Source organism: Monodelphis domestica, chromosome 5 (assembly GCF_027887165.1).
Source record: "Monodelphis domestica isolate mMonDom1 chromosome 5, mMonDom1.pri, whole genome shotgun sequence".
Lineage (NCBI taxonomy): Eukaryota > Metazoa > Chordata > Mammalia > Didelphimorphia > Didelphidae > Monodelphis > Monodelphis domestica.
In genome coordinates, this window is record NC_077231.1 from 300,027,660 (window position 1) to 300,048,738 (window position 21,079).

General features: G+C 35.8%; 1 protein-coding gene across 8 annotated transcripts in view; it reads right to left on the bottom strand.

Moving 5' to 3' along the window:
* The window catches only part of NEK10 (NIMA related kinase 10), a 256,666-nt gene that overhangs the window by 88,823 nt on the left and 146,764 nt on the right, over positions 1–21,079 (bottom strand). For all 8 annotated transcript variants that reach the window (XM_056800368.1, XM_001380886.5, XM_007505191.2 and 5 more), the window contains 2 exons: positions 3,216–3,345; positions 2,387–2,457 (listed from right to left, as the gene is read on the bottom strand). In XM_056800368.1, coding sequence (XP_056656346.1) covers positions 2,387–2,457; positions 3,216–3,345 — 201 coding nt within the window. The remainder of the gene's footprint in view (positions 1–2,386; positions 2,458–3,215; positions 3,346–21,079) is intronic.

Below are 21,079 nucleotides of genomic sequence, written 5' to 3' on the forward strand. Positions count from 1 at the left end.
GGGAGGTGCAAGGAAGAAGAGTCCCCCAAACCCGACTTTGCAATCGTGTCCCGGGAAGCGCTATTTGATGAAATGTACGGCTGGAATGGTTTGCTGGAAGTGTCATCCACTTGGATCTGTTATGTTTTTCAATAAATGGGGATTTTTAAAGGTCCAAGAAATATGTGGTTTTTACATTTCAAGATCTTAACTGTAAAATGATTTGAAAGAATAGCTGTTACCCGTGAATGCTTCCTAAACAAAGTACCAGGGAGCTTATATAACTCAGAACAGAGACAAAAGAATAAAATGATCTGAATATTTTGTGTAGAAATGGAAACTTTTTTCCCTTCTCTTTTCATAAGAATTGGCAAAGTAAACAGACACTAATATCCAACAACCTAAAGCGGGGTAAAAATAGCGACCTGGTGCCTAGCAGTCTGGCGAGATTTAGCTTCTTGTTCCCCCAGACTCTTCGAGGTTGCTAAGTTATTCTCCCACTTAGAAAAATAAACTATTTAAAAAGAAAAGCGTCACAACAACAGAATACGAATGTGCATCCCATGTGCAAACAGGAGGGAAGGCAAAAAGGAAGACTTGAGGAAGGTGAACTCGGAGAACCAGCGCTGACCAATCTGTGTAGACAGAGAGAATGGGAAGCTACCAGGGCCCACTAGAGAAGCGGCCAAGTTTGATCTGGAGAGACCTATAGTTTGAAACCAAAGGAGAATGCTAGGAAGGACAATAAGAGAGTCTGCCAGGGAGATGGAATATTTTAGGCCAGAGCAGCCAAACTCCAATAGAAATGATTAAGTAGGCTACCCACCTCCTGGTAGAGAGGTGGACTCAGGAGGTAGAATCAGACATATATTTGAGGTAAATGACTGCTGTGGGAATTTATTTTATTGACTATGCAGTTATTACAAAAATTATACAAAAGTACTGATTTTCTTTTTTTTTCTTCTTTTCAATGGGGGGGGTAGAGGAAGAGGAAGATGAAATTGGAAAAAACACAATTTAAGAAAAGAAACTGAGAGAGGGATCCATCACTGAGTTAAAAAGAAAGATAAGTAAGTACCAACTTATAGATCTAATTTGATTGGAGTTATGTGTTCACAGTCATCTGGCCATAAACACATCTGGCTGGTAGACTTCAGGAACATTACTCCAGTGCTGACAAGATCTTACCCATCAGAGAGACACCTTCATAAAGGCTAACATATGAAGATCCTTTCTGAAAGCCCAGAAGTCTAAGATAATATGGGTTCTGCCATGATGGAGGAAATGAAGAGCTGTCTTCTACAAAATGATTTACAAAGCCATGAGGCTCAAAGAACTGGATTGGATGGAAATAATTTGGGTTCTAACTCATGTCCATAACAAAGAGGACCGAAAAAAAAAGAAAATGACAATTTGGGGAGCGTGATTTGGGAAGGATGAGCAGCCTGAAACATTCAGTATTGGTGGGACTGTGAATTGCTCCAAAAATTCTGAAAAAGCAATTTGGAACCATGTCGTCAAAGTCACTCCATTTTGATCTAAGGATCCCACTAGTAGGGCTATCCTAGTAGACTTTGCCAAAGAGGTCAGAGACTGAGGGAAAGGAAGCACCCAGTTGTCAAAAATGTGTGTAGTAGCACTTTTAATGTAGCAAAGAGTTAAAAATAAAGTTGGTGCTCATCAACTGAGAAATGACTGAACAAAGTGAAGCAGGTCACCCATCTCTTAGCAGAGAGGTGATGGGCCAGAGAGGAGCATAAGGAGCCAGAGGATTCAGACTTGCTTTGCTTGAATATTCTTTTGTTGGTTCATTATTTATAATGAAAGGTTGCTTTGGGGGACAAGGAAGAGAGGGAAGAGTGCAAAGCCTGGTACATGGCAGACAATTGATAAACAATTTTGGATTAACTTGGGTTAGTGGTAGGGACAGAGATGCAACCAAAGCCCAACAACACTAAAAAGACACTTAAAATGCACATAGGGGAAAGGGAAAAGAAGTTTTAAGCAGCCAAAAGGAAACTGGGAAATCAAATAATCAGTGTGTTAAATGGAATATCTACTGTTTTTAAAAAAGCAAACAACATAGAATATAGAAGGCATCGTGTTTCATATATAATCTTTTTGGGGGGATTCTTCTTTGTACACTGAAATTGTTTTATTGATGATTGTAAAGTTCATTTAAATAAAACAGATCATTTTAAATGAAAAACTTGGATTATTGGAGCTTAATTGTAATAATTATTTTCAGTAAGTTAGTAGTTGCTAATATTCATCATTATGTGGTATTAACACTTGAAGTATACCTCTTTCTCTTTTTTCATCATTTACCAAGGCAGTTGGGGGTCAGTTGTCCTCCCCTTGTGGTCTCTCTTTGAAAAAATCCATGAAACTTTCATAATTAAATTACCTGCTGATAATAACTGTCACTTTTTCAGAGTAGATTCCTTCTTGGACTGGTTCATATACCGCCTCTACTATCTGTAAAAGAAACAGAATGGGTTACAGGGGGAAACAATTCCATCATCTCTATGAAAAAGGTAATTTTTTTTTGAGGATCATTTAAAATAATATGAAAAATTATAAAGTTAATGCAGGCACGGATAATTAACATTATATTAGATTACATTATATAGTATATCTTATCATATCATATTGTCATATCATATCATATAGAGTGTAACAGATATTATATCGTATATCTTAGATCGTATCACATTCTACCATATTGTATTGTCATATTATATCATATTATTATATTATAAATTATATTATATCCATTATGGTTACATTATATCTTATCATGCTATATCATATTACATTATATATTATTATATTATACAACATACATTATCTTATGCCATACTATACCATATCTTATCAATAAATTCCTATTGATTAAATAATATACTTACAAGTATAAGCTTCAATTTATGATATTATTAATTTCATATCCATATTAAAATAGAATCTGAATGAATGAACTTGATTTCTACATAATTTACTAAATACAAGTTGAGATGTTAAATTTTTAACTTTAAAATTGTTGGGAGATTTATTACAGCTATGAGTGATACATGATTACTGAAAGACAGATAGGAGAAAGTTATCTCTCCGTATGATTGAATAAGCCAAGATTTTAGTTGAACTCCTATCTTGACAATCTCTATTTTTGAGGGAAAGCAATAGCACTCAGAGAACCCCAAGATGAGTTTGTTCTGTAAAAAATGCTTACGTACTTTCGTCGCTAAGGAGAGCATGTTGGTGCTGTAGAAAGGAGGGTTGAGTGTTGCCATCTGATAGAGGATGCAACCTGCAGCCCAGATATCAGCCTTCTCCCCATATGGCTCACTCTTCAAAACTTCGGGGCTAAGTTAAAACAAGTAAATCAATAAACACATAAGAAAGATCAAGTGATGCCAAATTGGACTAAATTTTCAGGATATAACTAGAGAAGGAGGAAAGGCATCTTTGCAGAAAACTGAGTGTATTTCACTTAAAAAATGATCCTAACCTAGAATAACAATGTTTTAGTATGTGAAGGTATAATATAATGCTTATATGAAAAAAATACTACCAATGTCTTATACAGTATCATATCTAATGTGTTAAGAACCAAATTTAAAGTTAATTAATTAGTTAATTAAAAAAATAAGCAATGATTTGCAAAGAACTTCATTATCTCCACAGGCAAGTCTGTTGAGTCTCTTTCAATTACAAATTGACAATTATCACATCAACATTTTAAAGGTGAAGATCTTAATCTTTTCTGAAATATAAGACAAATTCACTATATTCTGGAAAAAAAGGCAGATCTATTTCAACTCAGCACATATGGAAAGAGAGGAAAAAGGAAGGAAAGGAGGCAGGAAGGAGGGCAGAAAAAGAAGGAAGAAGAAAGAGAAGAATAAGAAGGAAGAGAAGGAAAAGAAAGACAGAAGGAAAAAAGAGAGGGGGAAGAGACAAATTGTCCCTATCTTTATAAGCACAGTGGTAAAAGTAAGTAGCTAAGCTACTTATCCTAATTTCATCATTTTTTGATGGATGCCTAACAATGCATCCATTCATATCACAGACTACAAAATTAGGAGTATTTGTATTGACTGAAATAGTTGCTGAATTAAATTAGAAATGAACAGTTATGAAAATAGAGTGCATCTAATGTTACAAATGGTAGATGGTCAAAATGTAAAATTTTCTACCTTTAGGCTAATTTATTTATTTTATTTTTTATATTTATTATATTATATATATTATATATAATATGTTATATATAATATATATAATATATTTATATTATAAAAAATAAAATTATTTTATTAATAAAAAATAAGCTAATACTGTGCAATGCTTTTAGGTGTTAGAGAAGATGGTAAGGGACTTGAGGGTTTTAATGTGATTACATTCTGCTATTGATGATACCCATAGTTGATATGTGCCTACAAGCATTCATCTAAAAGACAAAGGATGATGCAAAACACATCTCCAGTTTAAAGCATATGGAATAAGTCCCCAGAGTCGATTTCACTCAGAGGAGTGGCTATTCAGATTCCAATTACTTCCAAGTTTCCATCTAACTAATAAGGCCAAGTTTTTAGAGAATAGCTGAATTGCTGAAAAATGTGAGCACTTTAAAAATCGAATACATTCTGCTAACTGAATATACCAATTATACAAATACATTTATAGGTTGTAAACCCAACCCCTGAGAAAAAGAAATCTGACTTAAACCTTATCAAAAATGTAAAAATGTTTTCTTTTCAGAATCACATGACTTTTTCATCTATAGTTAAGAGACTGGACTCCTACAAACTTCCAGAAAAATAATCAATATGGGCTCACACATGGTAGGAGCAAGGATAGATACTGCACATTGACACATCTTCTTGGCTCCTGTAATTCCCAAGGTGTGTATGCCATTGGTCTCTCAATCTGTACCTCTTATGACATTTTCCTATGTAGTAATCAAGGCAAATTAAGAAAAGATGATGAAAGGATGGGGAAAAATATGCATATGGCCTCACCATGCCTGACCTTAACCTGGCTGTGAAATGGGTAAAACTATTGGTATTCCACATTTCCCAACCCAAATTCCCTGGACCTTTGTCCCTGTTTCTTGAGTGTCTAAACTAGCACCCATCTGAGCTCCAAACCCATCATTTAAATTTATAAGTACTAATATACGGGATGTTGGGCAGCTTCGCCATACATTATTTTTCATTTTAGATGTAACTAGATCACCCAGTATAATGAGGGTGCTGTCAGTCCTTCAAGTAAATTTGAGGGAGTGCCCCATTTCTCCCACTGCATTAAAATTTTAGGTCTGTGATATGAGGCATATTATTTTGTAGTTTTCTGAGGTATTTTAGAATGATAGTTTGAACATATATGGCACATTATTTTTCTAGAGTTGAACTAAAAAACAAGCCAAAAACCCTCATAGAACATGGTTAAAAAAGGAAAGAAGCTTTAGTTAATCCTAAATTATCATTAGCATCTACCAATAATCCCAGAACTGTGTTATGGACTATGAAAAAGAAGATGGATGGATGGATGGATGGATGGATGGATGGATGGATGGATGGATGGATGGATAGACAGATAGATAGATAGATAGATAGATGAATGGATGGATAGATAGATAAGAGACAGACAGACATAGAAGACAGATAGATACACAAACATAGACAGAGGTAGACAGACAGATACATACATATAGATCCATAGATACAAAGTTAGATAGATAAACAGACAGATGCACATATTGGACAAGAACAAACTAAAGTTAGTTGGTTTGGGATTGCATGCTAGATTTAAGGCAGATTATAATGTAGAGAGATTGATGAACCAATATAAAAATAATGAGGGTATATATAAATCTTTGTTGACTGGCAAGATTCAAGGAACAGATAATACTGCTATTCTTTCAACAGGTTTTAGATACTTCAAAAATATGATTTTGTGTACATGGGTGCTCCCATTGGATGCATTTCACCAATGCAAATTGTGATCCTTTAACATTTTTTATAAGTTTGTCACCAGGAATTTCTATGGATGATACATTTATCCTTTAACCTGTTGTGCCTAATCATCACCATCATTATCTCATGTGATATTTAGTGGGGACTCATATCATCTGAGTTTGCAAAAATAAGAGGTGCTATTCATTTCTGAATTTTAAGTAACAAACATCATCATGAGTTGGCAACAAGTTTCAAAAGAGTACAGAAAAGGGAAAATGTCAAGTGGTTTTTAAAATTTTGAAGTTGATATTTGTTGCTATCACTGGCATTAATTATTAAGTTGAGTTCTGTGATATGATTGCTAATAGGTTCAGCCAGGTTCATGGATGATATTGCAATATGTCTATGGATCTGTGTTCTCATTACTCCAGGTACTCCTTCCATCACAGTAGATTACAAACTGCCTGAATCTTCTTATTCTGTGCCATTGTTGTCCATATCTTTCTCTCAATTCCAATGTCCTGAAACATTCTCACCCTCAACAATACCCATCCAGGATAAATATACTGATGGTCTGCCACAAATGGCTACCCGTCCAATTGTATTCCATAATTTGGGCAATGTGCATTCTTGACCTAGTTTATTTTTGGTATGTGGATGGCTAAAGCAATCTCTTCTGAAGGATATAGCAGCTCACAATAGTCTGTGATGTTCCAGAGATCAGTGCAATTGGCACAGTGAGACTTTACACTGGGAATGTTTGCACAGCCTCTTGATGGGGAATCCTCTACCTGTCTGGTCTTGCACAAGTGCTTCTCAAAGATTTTTCTAAGCAGAATATATACTCTGACTGGCATTAATGAGCTAGAAGGTATTTAAGAATAATCCCTACCAACTGTGTGAGGAACAACCTCATTAATACAAAAAGGCCTGGGTTATATCATTGCTATATGATGCCACTGTGCTTGGGTGCCCATGCCCACAGACATTTGCAGGGTAAATCAAACTGAAATACTCAGTTGAGAATGCCAATAGTCTTAAAAAAATCATTTGGGGGCAGGATAGAGTCAGATAGCAGGAAATAATAAATGATATATATGGTGAGTCCACATACAGTACGTGTACAGATAAAAATACATTTGTATAACACCAGAAGTAAAGTAATAATACTCTGAAGCATGAATTGCTACATGATGTTAAGCTTTAAAAAAACAGATCTGTTCCATGAACCTAAAACCATGTCCCTTAGAACTCATTTGTCCAAAGAGAAATTTCTTTCCATTTCTGGCTCTCCTAAAAATGCCACCTTCTTCAAAATTTAAGACATTAATATACTAAATACACTTATACATCAAATAAGTGTATAAATATGCACATACACAAATTCTTCTAACGTGGATTTATACTCTCATTTATTTTTTAAAATATCATTTTAATGCCTTTTGTTGGCATAACTTTTATTGCGTGTAAGATATGTCATTAATATTTAATGGATGACATGAAAGCAAAGTATGGGACAATCCATGGTGAAAGTTGGTAGCTCTTTTTCTATTTCTTCTTTTTGGAGACATCCTAGGTACAAATTGGCAGGGTTTTGGATTAGGAAATATATGAGAAAGAAATGACGTAGAAACCATTTATGCATCTGTAGAGGTGATAGTGATGGTAACAGCAGTGATAGATAGGGTTGGGGAAGGAAGGGGAAGGGTGAATTCCAGCATATGGTTTCTCCAGATTTGCTCAAAAGGTGACTAGAAAAAAGTGACTCAGTGAAAGAAAAGAAAGGAATTCCTGTAGGAAATAGAGCTCATAGATCACTTGTGCTGGCAGCATTACAGTGACAATCTCTTAAGTATAAGTTCATACACTAAATGTTCAGTATATACTATTTTCTGCAAGAAATGCTCCATTTATTCAGCAGCATTGATATTTTTTGAATCTCATTCAAAACAACAAAAAAAATCCCTAAAAGTTAACTGCATTTTCTATCCCAATTATATCACATTCAAATTAAATGTTAACCTTGAATAAAAAGTCTAACTGCATCCTTATTAAATATTAACAAAATTAATTTTACCATTTTTGCTCAAACATTATAAGATGCTCTACTCTCTTAATCTCAGAGGAAATTCATGCAGAGAGGTGGCAATGCTTGAAGAAACTGCGCCTTTCTGCTTTTATTTAATTCCCAATAGGAAATCTTTTCTTTTTCTCATCTTCACAACCCCTACCTTCCCACTCTAGGGGAAAATGAAAATGGAAAATGAGAAGTAAGCAGTAAAACAGTTACCAAAAGTCAAAACATTTCTGGCACCAAGCTTCAATTACCCCATTGGTATAACAGTTTTATGTAATTACAAATAAAACAATGAGTGAGAAAAGAAGTTATAAAACTAGCAATGGGAGAGAAGAGATTCTGTGAATCTTACTGTCAGTGCATTTCTCACCTTCCAAAAGAACATTATAAATCTTTGGAGGATAGAACTGAGATCAGTGTTTCAACTACTACTATACTTGAAAGCATGTCAGTTATTTTTTGTTTGGAATGTCATTATGAAGATTATCACTACTTCCTAACAACTTTCAATTTCCCTCATTGGATTGCCTAAGCTCCATCTTGGAAAATAAATGAAGTGGCTACATTTGGAAGGGTTTCTCATCTATGTAAAAAATGATTAAACTATTGTGAAATATTTAATAAACAACATTTAAAATATCATTAAAAATAAATTATTTCCCATAAAAATTTAATTATGGCATTGAGAGAAACAAAATTTAGCCCCATTTCCTGATTTTCAAATCTATTACACTGAAATTGTGAAAAGTCCAAGATCCTATTAACTCAGAATTAGTAATAACTAAAACTCTTCTAGAAATCAGAGCATTTGTGTGAATTTTTTTTTAAGTGCTGATATGGATAGAGGCAAAAGAAAATGGATTATTAATAACAATATTCAGGACTATTGGGGGGGTAAGTTTGCCAAATATATCAATAGTATAAACAAACATGGGAACTATTTTTAAATAAATAAAAACTACTAGCAAATAAAGACTATTAGCATATCCACAACAAAAATTACTAATTACAAATTTACTCATTAGAAAAGGAAGAGAAAGGAAACATGGTAAAATTGGACTTCTTCAAAAATTATTTGGCAGTTTAGACTTCCCTTCTATTTTGAATAGTACATTGGCCATGGCAAGGTTTCACTATAAGTTGATTTTATATCATCTGGGACAAATATCAAACTCAATGATGACATGAAAAGCTTGTCTTTAGTAAGTTTTATGTGCAATCCTGGATGGGTCACATCAACTCTCTGAACCTCCATTTCCTTCCCTGTGAAAATGAATGAATTTAGACTAGATCACAGACTCCTTTGGTACTCTAGTGACACTCATGGATTCCCTTCTCAGGATCATATCTTTAAAACCATAAGATTCTAAAATACAAAGGATTACAAATTAAACCAATTATATTGAAATAAATTAGCAAAATATTTAAAATATAAGCACCTGATTAACAAGTATGGGCAATACAAATAACCTGCTTATAAATATTTTTTTTTTCGCAGCCATGTTTCAAATGACTTTCTTTTATTGACTAGCCCATCTTTTATCATAGGTATTTAAATTGAGGTGTCCAAGATATGCCACCTTAGATTGCATTCTTAAGCTTCTTTGATCTTTAGAATACATTATTCCATTCTTTTCTGTGGTTTCTGGTGGTTACAGAATATGCTTGTGTTATGTAAAATTCCTTTCCTTTATATTTTAATTTCTTCTCTAGTTCCTTGCACAATTTGTCATTGGAACTGTTGAATTTAACTACTATATGCCCTACAGTTTACACCACCACAGACTGTTTGGTTTGGTATGGTTTTTCCTAGAAGAGATCTAGGGATTCTTCAATTGGTATTTTGTTTTCTGTGTTCAGAGTTCTGGGTAGTTTTCTTGTATCACTTCTTGCAATTTGATTTTCAATCTTTTTCACTTATATTTGAAATCAATATGCTTTGCTAGTAAAGAGATTGTGTTTCATTATAATGTTTTTTTTTTGGCTTCTCTTCTTGCAGATTGCCCTTCACTTCTATGTTCCTAATCAGTTGTTCTCTCTTTTGTTTCTTTGTTGAGACTTGCTACTATGAAATCCAAGTTCTATTCTGTTCATTGTTTCTGCTACACAGGCCATAAATTCTGCACTTAATTCTTATTCCTCTTTTGAACTCTTCACAACTATCCTACTGTGGTTCTATTCTCTCTTTGGGATCCACAAAGTCCTCTGTCTCGACACTGTCAATAGGGGAAGAATTGTGTCCCACTCCATCTTCAAGGAAATACGCCAGGCAAAATTAACCAAAGATAAAGCTGAGCTCAAATACAGTCCCAATCCACCCAAGCACTTATAGGTAATCTAAATCCCCTGAGTGTCTGGGAGACTATGTCAAATCAAGGGAAGGCAAGGCAAGGCAACAATTATTTGTTATAAACCCACTATGTGCCAGGCAATGAACTAAGCTCTTGGGTCCCAAAGAAAGACAAAACCAGTCTGTTCTTCAAAGAACTCACAGTCTGATGAGCCATTTCCTAAAGACCAGTAGGAGGGTCTTTCTGGCTTTCCTCATTTTCCAAGCAAATTTCCTTCAACATTTTTGATTACCAGGGTAGAGCTTCTCTAGTAAAATACTGTGTAAAAATGGAGATTTGAACCCCAGACTCCAATCCCCAGAAGTCCTTGGTATTACTTATAATCTCACCTGAGTCTCCATCTGGGCAAGATCACAATTAGTATTTAACGTGCTCTCTGCCTCCCAAGAACTTTCTTCCTATACTCAGAGATTGCAAGATGTAGTGAGTATGCTAAGTGCATACTAAGTGCATTCTGAATTGGCTAATCAGCCATGGGCACATGGTTTACTACTTTGTATTCTTAATTCTTAATTCTATTAATCCTTAATAAACCTCATAAAATATTATACTTTTATTATTAGAAACTAAATTTAATTTTTACAGTTGGCAACCAAAAGGGATGAGAGAAAAGCTCTCAAAATTTTTTAACAAAGATAGCCTAGATAATTATTTTTAGGTCACGTTTCTCTGGCTAAGGCTTTTTGCCTACCCTTGCAAAGCTGTTTCTAATTCAGCTTGTTCCAGACATCCGCTCTGGACCTTCTTGATTCAGATTGCTCACCTGGTCCCAGCCTTGCCCTCCCCAGCTCTTACTGCCTGCTTCTGTGCTCCTGCAATCTGGATCTGCTTGACCCAGATCACTCTCCCCACCCCGGCCCCAGCCCCAGCCCTAGCCCCAGCAACTCTGTCTGGTGAGCCAGATCACCCCAGGCCAGCCCCAGGACCCAGGCTGCTGGTAGCTGCCCTTTGTGTCTTCGGAATCAAACACCAGCTAGTAAAAATAGGGGTGATCTTTCCTTAGGCTACAATTAGCCTCCATGTGGGGGCAGGGAACCACAGGGAGAGAGAAAGAGAAGGAAGAGACTTTTTTCAAACAGGAAGTTACAAGCATGACTTATTTAAAAGGGTATCTTTTGAGTGCACTGATCCTGGTATTTATCTCACTTGAGATTCAGGGGAAAAATTTATCTCCCTGCAAATCTTTGGCCCAATTTGAGATTCCAAAAACCCATCCTCACTATAGGGAGTCAGCTCAGTGGCTCAGTGGATTGAGAGCCAGGCCAAGAGACGGGAGGTCCTGGGTTAAAATCTAGCCTCAGACACTTACTACCTATGTGGCCCTGGGCGGTCACTTGACCCCCATTGCCTACCCCTTACCAATCTTCTACCTTCTGACAATAGGCATCTAAATGGATAAAAACCCAAGGAACTTTAAAGAGACTGGAGGTTATATTTTTAAGACTTTTCATACTCCAATGTTTTATAAAAATCTCTGTATTTTATTGCATTTTGCTGATTGTTTTGTTTAAGATTTAATTTTGTTGGTTTTAAGTTCATATATTAATGTATTCAATACTATTCTGTTACACTGAATCATTTTAATATACTGGATTTTAACTACTGTTATATTCTGTTGCTTTTCCCCTATAACTATACTGAACAAACATTATAAACAAACAGCCTTTTTTCTATTTTGACTTTGTAAATTGTCACATAGAGGATGGATCAACTTCATAAAAAACTGGTTACAATTGTGTAAAACCTTAGGAAAATTTAATGAGCTAAATATCTCAAATTGATTTTAAGGAGTCTTTAGACATGATTTTTAGATTTTTTTTCAACAACTGATCATTTTGCCAGTCTCTAACAAGAGGTAAGGTCCATTTTAGTAGCTGAAGTGAAATACAATTATAATCCCCACCTCCCACATTTATATAAATGTGAATGGATGGGACATTCACAGTCTCATACCAAAGGAGCTGGGAAGTTAATCCCAGTGCATGGTACCCCTGGATGGCTCCCAAAAGAGGAGCATCTCTCATTTATAACTCTTCACCTCACTTTACTTCCACCAGAACAATCTAGATTTCTTGATGACGTTCTAGACCCAAATAAGTTTTACTTTGTTTAAAAATAAGTTTACTTTGTATTTGCCAAGGTTAAAAGATTTGCTACATCTGTAAAAATTGTGACAAATATCCATCAGTTCATAGCTTTTTTATGTCATATAGAAACTTATGTGAAATATGATAGTAGGTTTGTTTGCTATTGTAATTAATTGCGCTATTGTGAATTTTGGGGATTTTGGTACTTTTTGAACGTGCATTACCTATTGTACTTCTGTTCTTTATTAAAAAACACTGTTACCTTGTGAAAATCATTTGCTTGTACCCACAGTGAATCATGGCCAGGTATGAATAGGAAATGGATCTCATTTTTGGTAAGAAACCTTGTATTCTACATTTCCTTAGCTGACACAGTGTGTCAATGATTATACGCTATATATTTTTTATTTTTAAAACTCTTTTATTATATTTTCTTGCATGTGCAATATACTATTTCAGTTTTTTATTTTCTCTCCTTCCTTTTTATATTTGAAGCACATGTCACCAGTATTAAGATTTTCTTTAACTTTTTTTGATTTTACAGTAATATAAGTTTAAAATATATTTGCTATAATGTCAATGAATACCCAAAAAGTTTTAGACTATAAAAATGATGCCACTAATTGTATAAAAATTATGGGACTTTGCTTAATGATTCTATCTGATTCTAGAACAAGAGAATACAAAAAGAGCCATCGCACAGTGCCAAAGAAGCACAAAGTTAACCTACACAGTGCCAATAGAGCACAAGGTCAAAGACCAACCAATCACAATGGGGTTGATGAAAATTCTAAGCCAATACAAAGGGCTTGAACCTAGTGTGAAGACTCAAGGTTGCAACACTTAACATGCATTAAGACATAGGCCTTCCTTGTATCCACACTCTTGTGAAAATACTTACAGACGAGTATCCCTAATTTGGCTCCTACCTGGCTCCTATAATCCTATAAATTATAATAATAAAAAGTCCCTTTTCTGTCTTTCATAATGTGGCAACTTTCTGTAGTCCTGGATACTGACTGGGTAAATGATTAATTGTTTATATCATTTTAATTGGGCTCTGATTCAAGGACCTGTTATAGATTTATTTTTCCTTTACTTAGAATTTTTACACATAAGACTTTGATAGTCTATATTTCATCCAGAAATTATCTTTTTTTATTTGGATTTTTCTGATTTTTTTTATTTCTCTTGCCAATTGATTCATATACCTCATAACTTAGCCATGCATCCCTAAGTGATCCCTGTGTTTTTCAATCACCCTCTTCAGGGGGGTATGTAAAAATGCAAAAATTATTATTATTTTAAATGGCAAAGTTTAAGTTCCTTGAGAGAGTAACATGCTAACCTCTCCGAATCCAGAAACTGAACTGTTTGGAGAAGACACCATGAAGATGCCGCCACAGACCACAAGCTGTGCACAAGAAGATCAAGAATGAACTCTGGGTGTGGTTAATTGAACATTTATCTGTATACATACTCTTATGCCAAAGGGTACTGCCCCCTAACTGGTTTTTTGTTAATGCACATAGCAATCATTGGTTTTGTTCTCTTTTCCTTTTATCCACAAATTATTGCAATCTTTAAGATGATTATGTTTCCATGATCCTTTTGGGGAAATTGGTTTCCCAATATGATCACAGGGAGGATGTAAAAATGGAGATTTGAACCCCAGACTTCAATCCCCAGAAGTCCTTGGTACTTCCCAGAATTCCCTATAATCTCACCTGAGTCTCCATCTGGGCAAGATCACAATTAGTATTTAATGGGCTCTCTGCCTCCCAAGAACTTTCTTCCTATACTCAGAGATTGCAAGATGTAGTGAATATGCTAAGAGTGGGGATTATGAATTGGCTAATCAGCCATGGGCACGTGTTTTTCTACTTTGTATTCTTAATCCTAATAATCCTTAATAAACCTCATAAAATATAATACTTTTATTATTAGAAACTAAATTTAATTTTTACAATTGTCCCCTTCTGCTTTTTTACCTCAGAATCCAAAAGGTAAGATTAAATTCCTCAGCATGTCTTTTTTGTCCACTGACACAGAGGTAAAAAAAAGGGAGAACACACAATATTCATGAAAAGAGAAGGAAAGAACAGCTAAATTTATTATTGCAATTACCAGGCTCTTCTTCCTGGAGACTGGTTTCATCTCTATTTCATGTCTGTGTTTCTTAGACTCAAGGTTGATGGAAAGCCCTGAACACTGCCCACTGTTTTATATTCTCTGTCCAAATGATTCCTTCCATTAGGACAGATAAATAACAATTCAACTCACCACTCGTCAACTTTGTCCCCTTAAACAAAAGAAACAACTATTAGACTTGGCAGCTAGGATTTCATAAGAATGATATATGATAAAGGATTAACTCCCTAGACAAGGCAAGGGCTTTGATAAATCCATAGATTCATTTGGTCTAAGATTAACTGAAACTAGAAAAGAAATGAAAACTCTGAAAAGGGATTTGATAGCTATGATTAGAACAAAAACTCCCAACAAAACCCACCTCTAATTGACAATGCAAACACAGAATGAGAGAAGCATCCCAAGACTTCATGAAAGAAATTCTATGAGAAACAGCAAATGGTGGAAAATAAAAGGACCTAGAAAGGGGTTAAATATTGGAGCAAGGGAGTATGCAATGATTTTTATTAGTCCTTCCAACATTTATTCTGTTTATTAAAGATGGAAAGGAATTGTGTATCAAACTACAGTATATATACATTTTAATTTTATTAAGTAATTCTGAAAACTCAAATATTTGATTATTATGCTTAGGGCAGTAAAGTGACTCAGTAGACAGAAAATCAGGCCTAGAAATGGGATGTCCTAGGTTCAAATCTAAACTTAGACATTTCCTAGCTGTATCACCCCATTGCCTAGTCCTCACCACTCTGTGCCTTTGTACTGGAATCAATTCTAAGATAGAAGAAAAGGGGTTAAAAAAAGATTATTATGCTTATCTGCCAGCACAACACCCACAACCACCAGCCCACCCACTTTTTGCACTAGGCAGGAGCAAATTCTTTATAATAGAAAGGAACATAATAAGAAGAAAATAGTAAGCTTTCCTTTTTTAGGATATAGTTCCAGAGAGAAAGGTCTATCAAAATATGCACTAAAATGGATTTAACTTAAGGAGAATTAATAAGTCTTTTTGTAAAGAGCAAAGATTGATTTATACTAAAAATCACATTGGGCTACTTTCCAGAAAAGAAAAAAAATCAGCATTTACTATCAACTTGGCTTTTTTTAAATTTGGAATTTTTCTTCACTGATAGACTTTCTATAGAGTCCAGACTATAACTAGCAACCTTGCTGCATTATCTTATACGAGTCATGTAATTTCTCTCATCTCAATTTCCTCAATGATGATCTCTAAGACCAATCAACAAGTTTATTCACCAGGATACAATTCTGATGCTTACATCATGCCCCAGAAAACTCAGCATCCTAAAAGACCATGTCACCTCTCGAATCCATGTCTTGGCAGTATCCTCTGCCCCTAACATCTTTCCCAATGATTGCGTGGATCCTTATAGAAATTCCATTTAAGGAGGTGCCCAAGCTAACTATCTCCTCATTTCTTACCAGGCTCCCCGACTCTGCCCCTGCACCAGCTTCCTGTCATGTACTGTTTTCTCTTATGAAAATGTAAGTACCTTGAGGTCTGGAACTGCCTTTTTGCTTGTGTTGTTTTTCCAACACTTAGCAAGGTGCTTAGGATATGGTAAATATATAAAAAATACGTCTTGACTGACTGATCTCCATGGGGGAGGAAGAATAGGTTAATTACCATAAGGAAGTTGTCCTGTAATAATTTTTTTTTCACCTAAAATTCAATATTTTGGTGGATTTATCTGCAAATCTCAATCCATCTATGTGTTGTTTTGTGTGATTCTTGGCCCTCTTTCTGTTTTGGTTTGTCCTTTCACAAATATAACCTTTCTGAGCCTCAATTTCTTAATCTGTTAAATAAAACGATCGGGTTAGAGGAGCTTTAAGATCCCTTCCAACTGTAAATTCATGGTCATATGATGATCCTTCCAGAAAATGTATGTGATGGACCTAACCAATATGGCTTCCTTCAATTCTTTTAATCTTTTGTGAATACCAATGCACTCTCACTACCTTCTTTTCAGGTCAGATATGTACCCAATCTGTTATGTCATTTCTACACATGTAGGACCACAGCATCTGGGATTTAGAGCTGGAAAGCACAATGGAAGGAGACCAAGTCCAACTCCTTCATTTTACAGATGAAGAAACAAGAGACTAAGGTGAAGTGACTTGCCCACGGTTATTAGGTGTAGGAGGAAGGCTTTGAACCCAAGTCTTTCTGACTCCAAGACAAGCACCTTGCAACAGCATATTGTGTGATATACTGCAGACTCTGTAAGACTACCAGCATCTTTACACTGCCCTATGGGTTATCTATTCAGAGAGCTCAGTATGTTCCCTCACACACAGCCTTATAACCCTCTGGAGTGAATATTAGTGTTAATAAAAAATAAGATGGCCCAGGGTAGCCTGATTTCATTTAAAAAAACAAAGGTACCATTTCCCAAGCACAATCGAGCCTCTTCTCCTACTCTTCAGTATTTGGATACCCAGCACATTACCGATTTCTAGGACTTACCCTCAATCAGTGGCTGCCCATCCACAGATGCACCATAACCTGGGAATGTGGATTTTTCATCCCCTTCTATCTTTTTTTCTGTGTAAAGAACTAGATTCATCAATGAGCATTTGTTAAGTGCCTACTATGTGCCAGGCACTGTGCCAAGCAATGAGGATACAAAAAAGAGGTCATTGAGAAGACTCTCTAGGATTCTAAGGGTTGAATCATTCAACATGTTATCACAAGGTTCTTTCCTCATTTGCCCTTTGCCCAGGACATCTTTCATGATACTTGTAAACACGTGGCAATAATATACCTTCTTGGTTTTGAATTGTATATACAGATATATTTAATATAATGATTATATAATATAATAAAATCTAATAATAAATATATCATAGTAAACTTCTGGGGTGAAAATTCCCTCCATTGGTATAGACTAACAACTTGTCTTAGGAAATTGCCTGAGTGTCCTAAGAGATCTTCTTTCCATCGTTGAATTCTTTCTTCAGTCTAGATGATCAGTCATCTGACTCTACAAACAGCTGATTTTGAAACAACTCCCATATCAGTAATCAAATATTTCTATCTGTTAAGAGAGCTGATTTCATTTTTATGATGTGGCCACTTTCCTGCTTTCTGTCTCTCTTCTTGACGAATTCACAACACTGAAGTATAAGGCTTATTAATAATCTAAAAGTCTTTAATAAAACCATGAACCGGTTATCCAAACCATAGTTTCCATTATATTTTTCCACAATAACTTCTGTTCCTACATATATGTCAGTTTGTGTCTGTATGTATAGTGTAGGATTTAAATTAATATCCAACACTCCAAAAATTATATTTTATAAAGTTGATTAATAATCACTGGAAGTAGAAGAAATAATAGGGAAATAGAAGTAAAAAAAACCTAATTATTTATCAAAATTAAAACCACATGAGCAAAACTCTCCTGGCACTCACCTATGCCACCTTTACCAAACCAATCAGAGCAAGAGAGAGCGAGAGGCAGGGCCACACAAAATTCAAAGCCTCCCTACGTCAGCACGTAACCTGATTAGGAGAGTGGGGTGCTGGGAATAGTAGTTTTAAGGTACAGAAATTCTAATTACACAACACGTATATGTGTCTCTGTGTGTGTGTCAGCACATACCCACATGCACTACAGATTTGGTTTGGACGATCTTGTCAAATTCTTCATATCACTTTTCTACTTATTTCCTGTAATACTGTTATTTTTCTAAATGGTCTTTTGGTTTATGTTCACTATGAAACATACAAGACGGGAGGACCAAAATATTGTATGAAATGATGCCTCTCGTTGCCTTTGACAAGGGATGAAACCAATATTTGAAAATGACAAGGCCACATAGGACGGATGGCCGGTTTGTATTTTTATCCATGGGGGGGCGGGGGGTGGAACCATAGTCAGAAAACATCACCTACTTAGAAATACAGCTGTGTATAAGTTTATCTGCACATTGCAATGCAGATCCTTGGACTGTACAATCTTACTACCATAAACTCAGCTTGCTGGGTCTACACTCCACTACAGGGATCTCCCACGGAGGGTCTCACTAATAAGTGGGTTAATGCATTTCTGGGGGCCCCTCAGATACAAGGTTATCTGACTCAAGGCAAGAAGCTGAGAGGCTTGAGAGCGAACAGTGAATCTATCTACTGCCACATAATTTTATGTCTTGAGCAAATCACTCCTCTCTTGGCTTTAGTTCTCTCCCCTCTAAAAGGAAGGGCTTCGATTACATGGTTTCTGAGACCTTTCCTGGTATAATAAATCTATGAATAAAGCCACCCTCTTTGTGGTATACCAGAGAACTAAATTCTTTGTGCCACAGATTAGGAAAATGCACATTCCTGTAGGGCAGGGATTAATTACGTATCCTTGGGTTTCTCTCCCCAGACAGGTTGCTCTGAATATAGTAAGCAATAAAGGGACATTGAACGAACACATGAATGAATGAATGAATGAACGAGTGAATGAGTGAGTGAGTGATGGTTTCATGGAATTTAAAAACTTGGAATTTATAGTATAGCAAAGCTCCACATGAAAAGTAATGATTTTACTTTCTAGGTTTTACCCCCTGTATTTGTCATTTACTAATCTACTTGAATTGGGTTTCTAAGCCACTAGATACTAATTGTGTCCAATTCGTTGATCTCTGCAGTCTAGCAAAAAGAATGAAACAGGGAGCTAATTGAGTCTACGTTTAATGTTTATGGAGCTAAGTCCACCAATACGTGCTTTTAAACCCATTTACTCCATTAAGCTTTCCCTGATGCCCTGCCACCCCTCACATATCACTTCATTTATACCTCACATGAAGTGTGACTCGTCCATTGGATTATAAGCACATCAAGGGCAGGGACTGGCTTTTGTGATTATCACGTTGCTGGTGGCAGTGAATCACATCCAGCTCTTCATGAGCCCATATGAGGTTTTCTTGGCAAAGATACTGGAGTGGTTTGCCATGTCCTTCCCCAGGTCATTTTCCAGATAAGGAAGTCAAGGCCAATAGGGTGAAATGACTTACCCAGGGTCACACAACTAGGAAGTGTATAAAGCCAGATCTGAACTCAGGCAAGAGAAGTCTTCCTAATTCCAGGCTGAGCCCTTGAGCACTTAGGATTCATCCTGACATGTATTCTTTTGTATTATTAGTACATGTATATATTATCTCCTCTTCTACATAATAGGTTCCATGAGAATAAGGATCAGATTTTTAACTAAACTTCCACTCTTCCCCTCCAGGAGCCTCCAGGATTGCTCTATACACAGCTGTAATTCCATAGGCGCTCGTTGAAACCATCAGATTCACAATTATATTAGAAGTAATCTCCTTAAAAGTCTCTCTGTTGCTCAGATCTTCACACTGCCGACTCCATTTTCCTTGACATTCTGTCTGTCTTTGGCTTCAGCAAAAACCACTCCCAGTCTTCTCTCTGTGACGGTTCCTAGGAGGTCTCCTTCCCTTGGACCACTAAACACAAACATCCATCAGATTTCTGGCATGGGCTCCCTAGTCTCTCTTTAAATAGAATTTACTGAGTCCGTGGTATGTGCACCAAACTGCTCCAGACAGGGGTGACAAAGAAATGACAGTCCCCTCTATACAAGGTCCACCATGTCACTGAGGAGACACTTTAACGTGGAAATAACAATAGAGGGCAGCTAGTGGATGGAGAGTCAAGCCTAAAGCTGGAAAGTCCTGGGTTCAAATCTCTTTCGCCTTGAAGCCAATATACACAGTATTAATTCTAAGACAGAAGGTAAGGTTTAAAAAATAAATTAATAAATAACAATAGGAGGCAGATGATTAAGTGTTAAATGAGTAGGGCAGACAATCTCTAGGAGAGGAGTTTACTCACTCAGGTAACAACCATCAGCATGCATTTCACTACCATTTGTGTATGGATGACTCCAAAATCTCCCACCTTCAAATTTCATTGTCTCTTTCATCCTATGTGTCTACAAAACTTAATTGTATATAGAGAAAGGAATGGAAGAGGAAGGGGGTAAGTACTTAGTTACACAGCATCTACTAGGTGCCAGATTCTTTAGATAGAATATGAGAAAAATGCTGTTTCTTTGGAACTGGGGAAGCTAAATGGCACAGTGGATAGAGTGCTGAGTCTGGTTTCCTAGCAAGTTATTCAACTCTGCCTCAGTTTCCTTATCTGTAAAATGAGCTGGAGAAGGAAGTGGCAAACCACTCAAATATCTTTGTCAAGAAAACCTCAAATGGGACCAAAAGAGTTGATCACAAACTGAAACAGCAAGAACAGAAATCTAATCTTGTCCTAACACATAAGCTTTTTTAAAGCACTTTCTTTTTATTTTTTAAAGATTATAGATTTTTTGTTATATTAAAATATTCCACAGATCTGCCTCCCTTATTCCTTTCCCTGCTCTAGAGAAAGCATCATTTTAGTAAAAGATATATGTAAGTATAAACTATGTCTTTCTTGTTTCTATT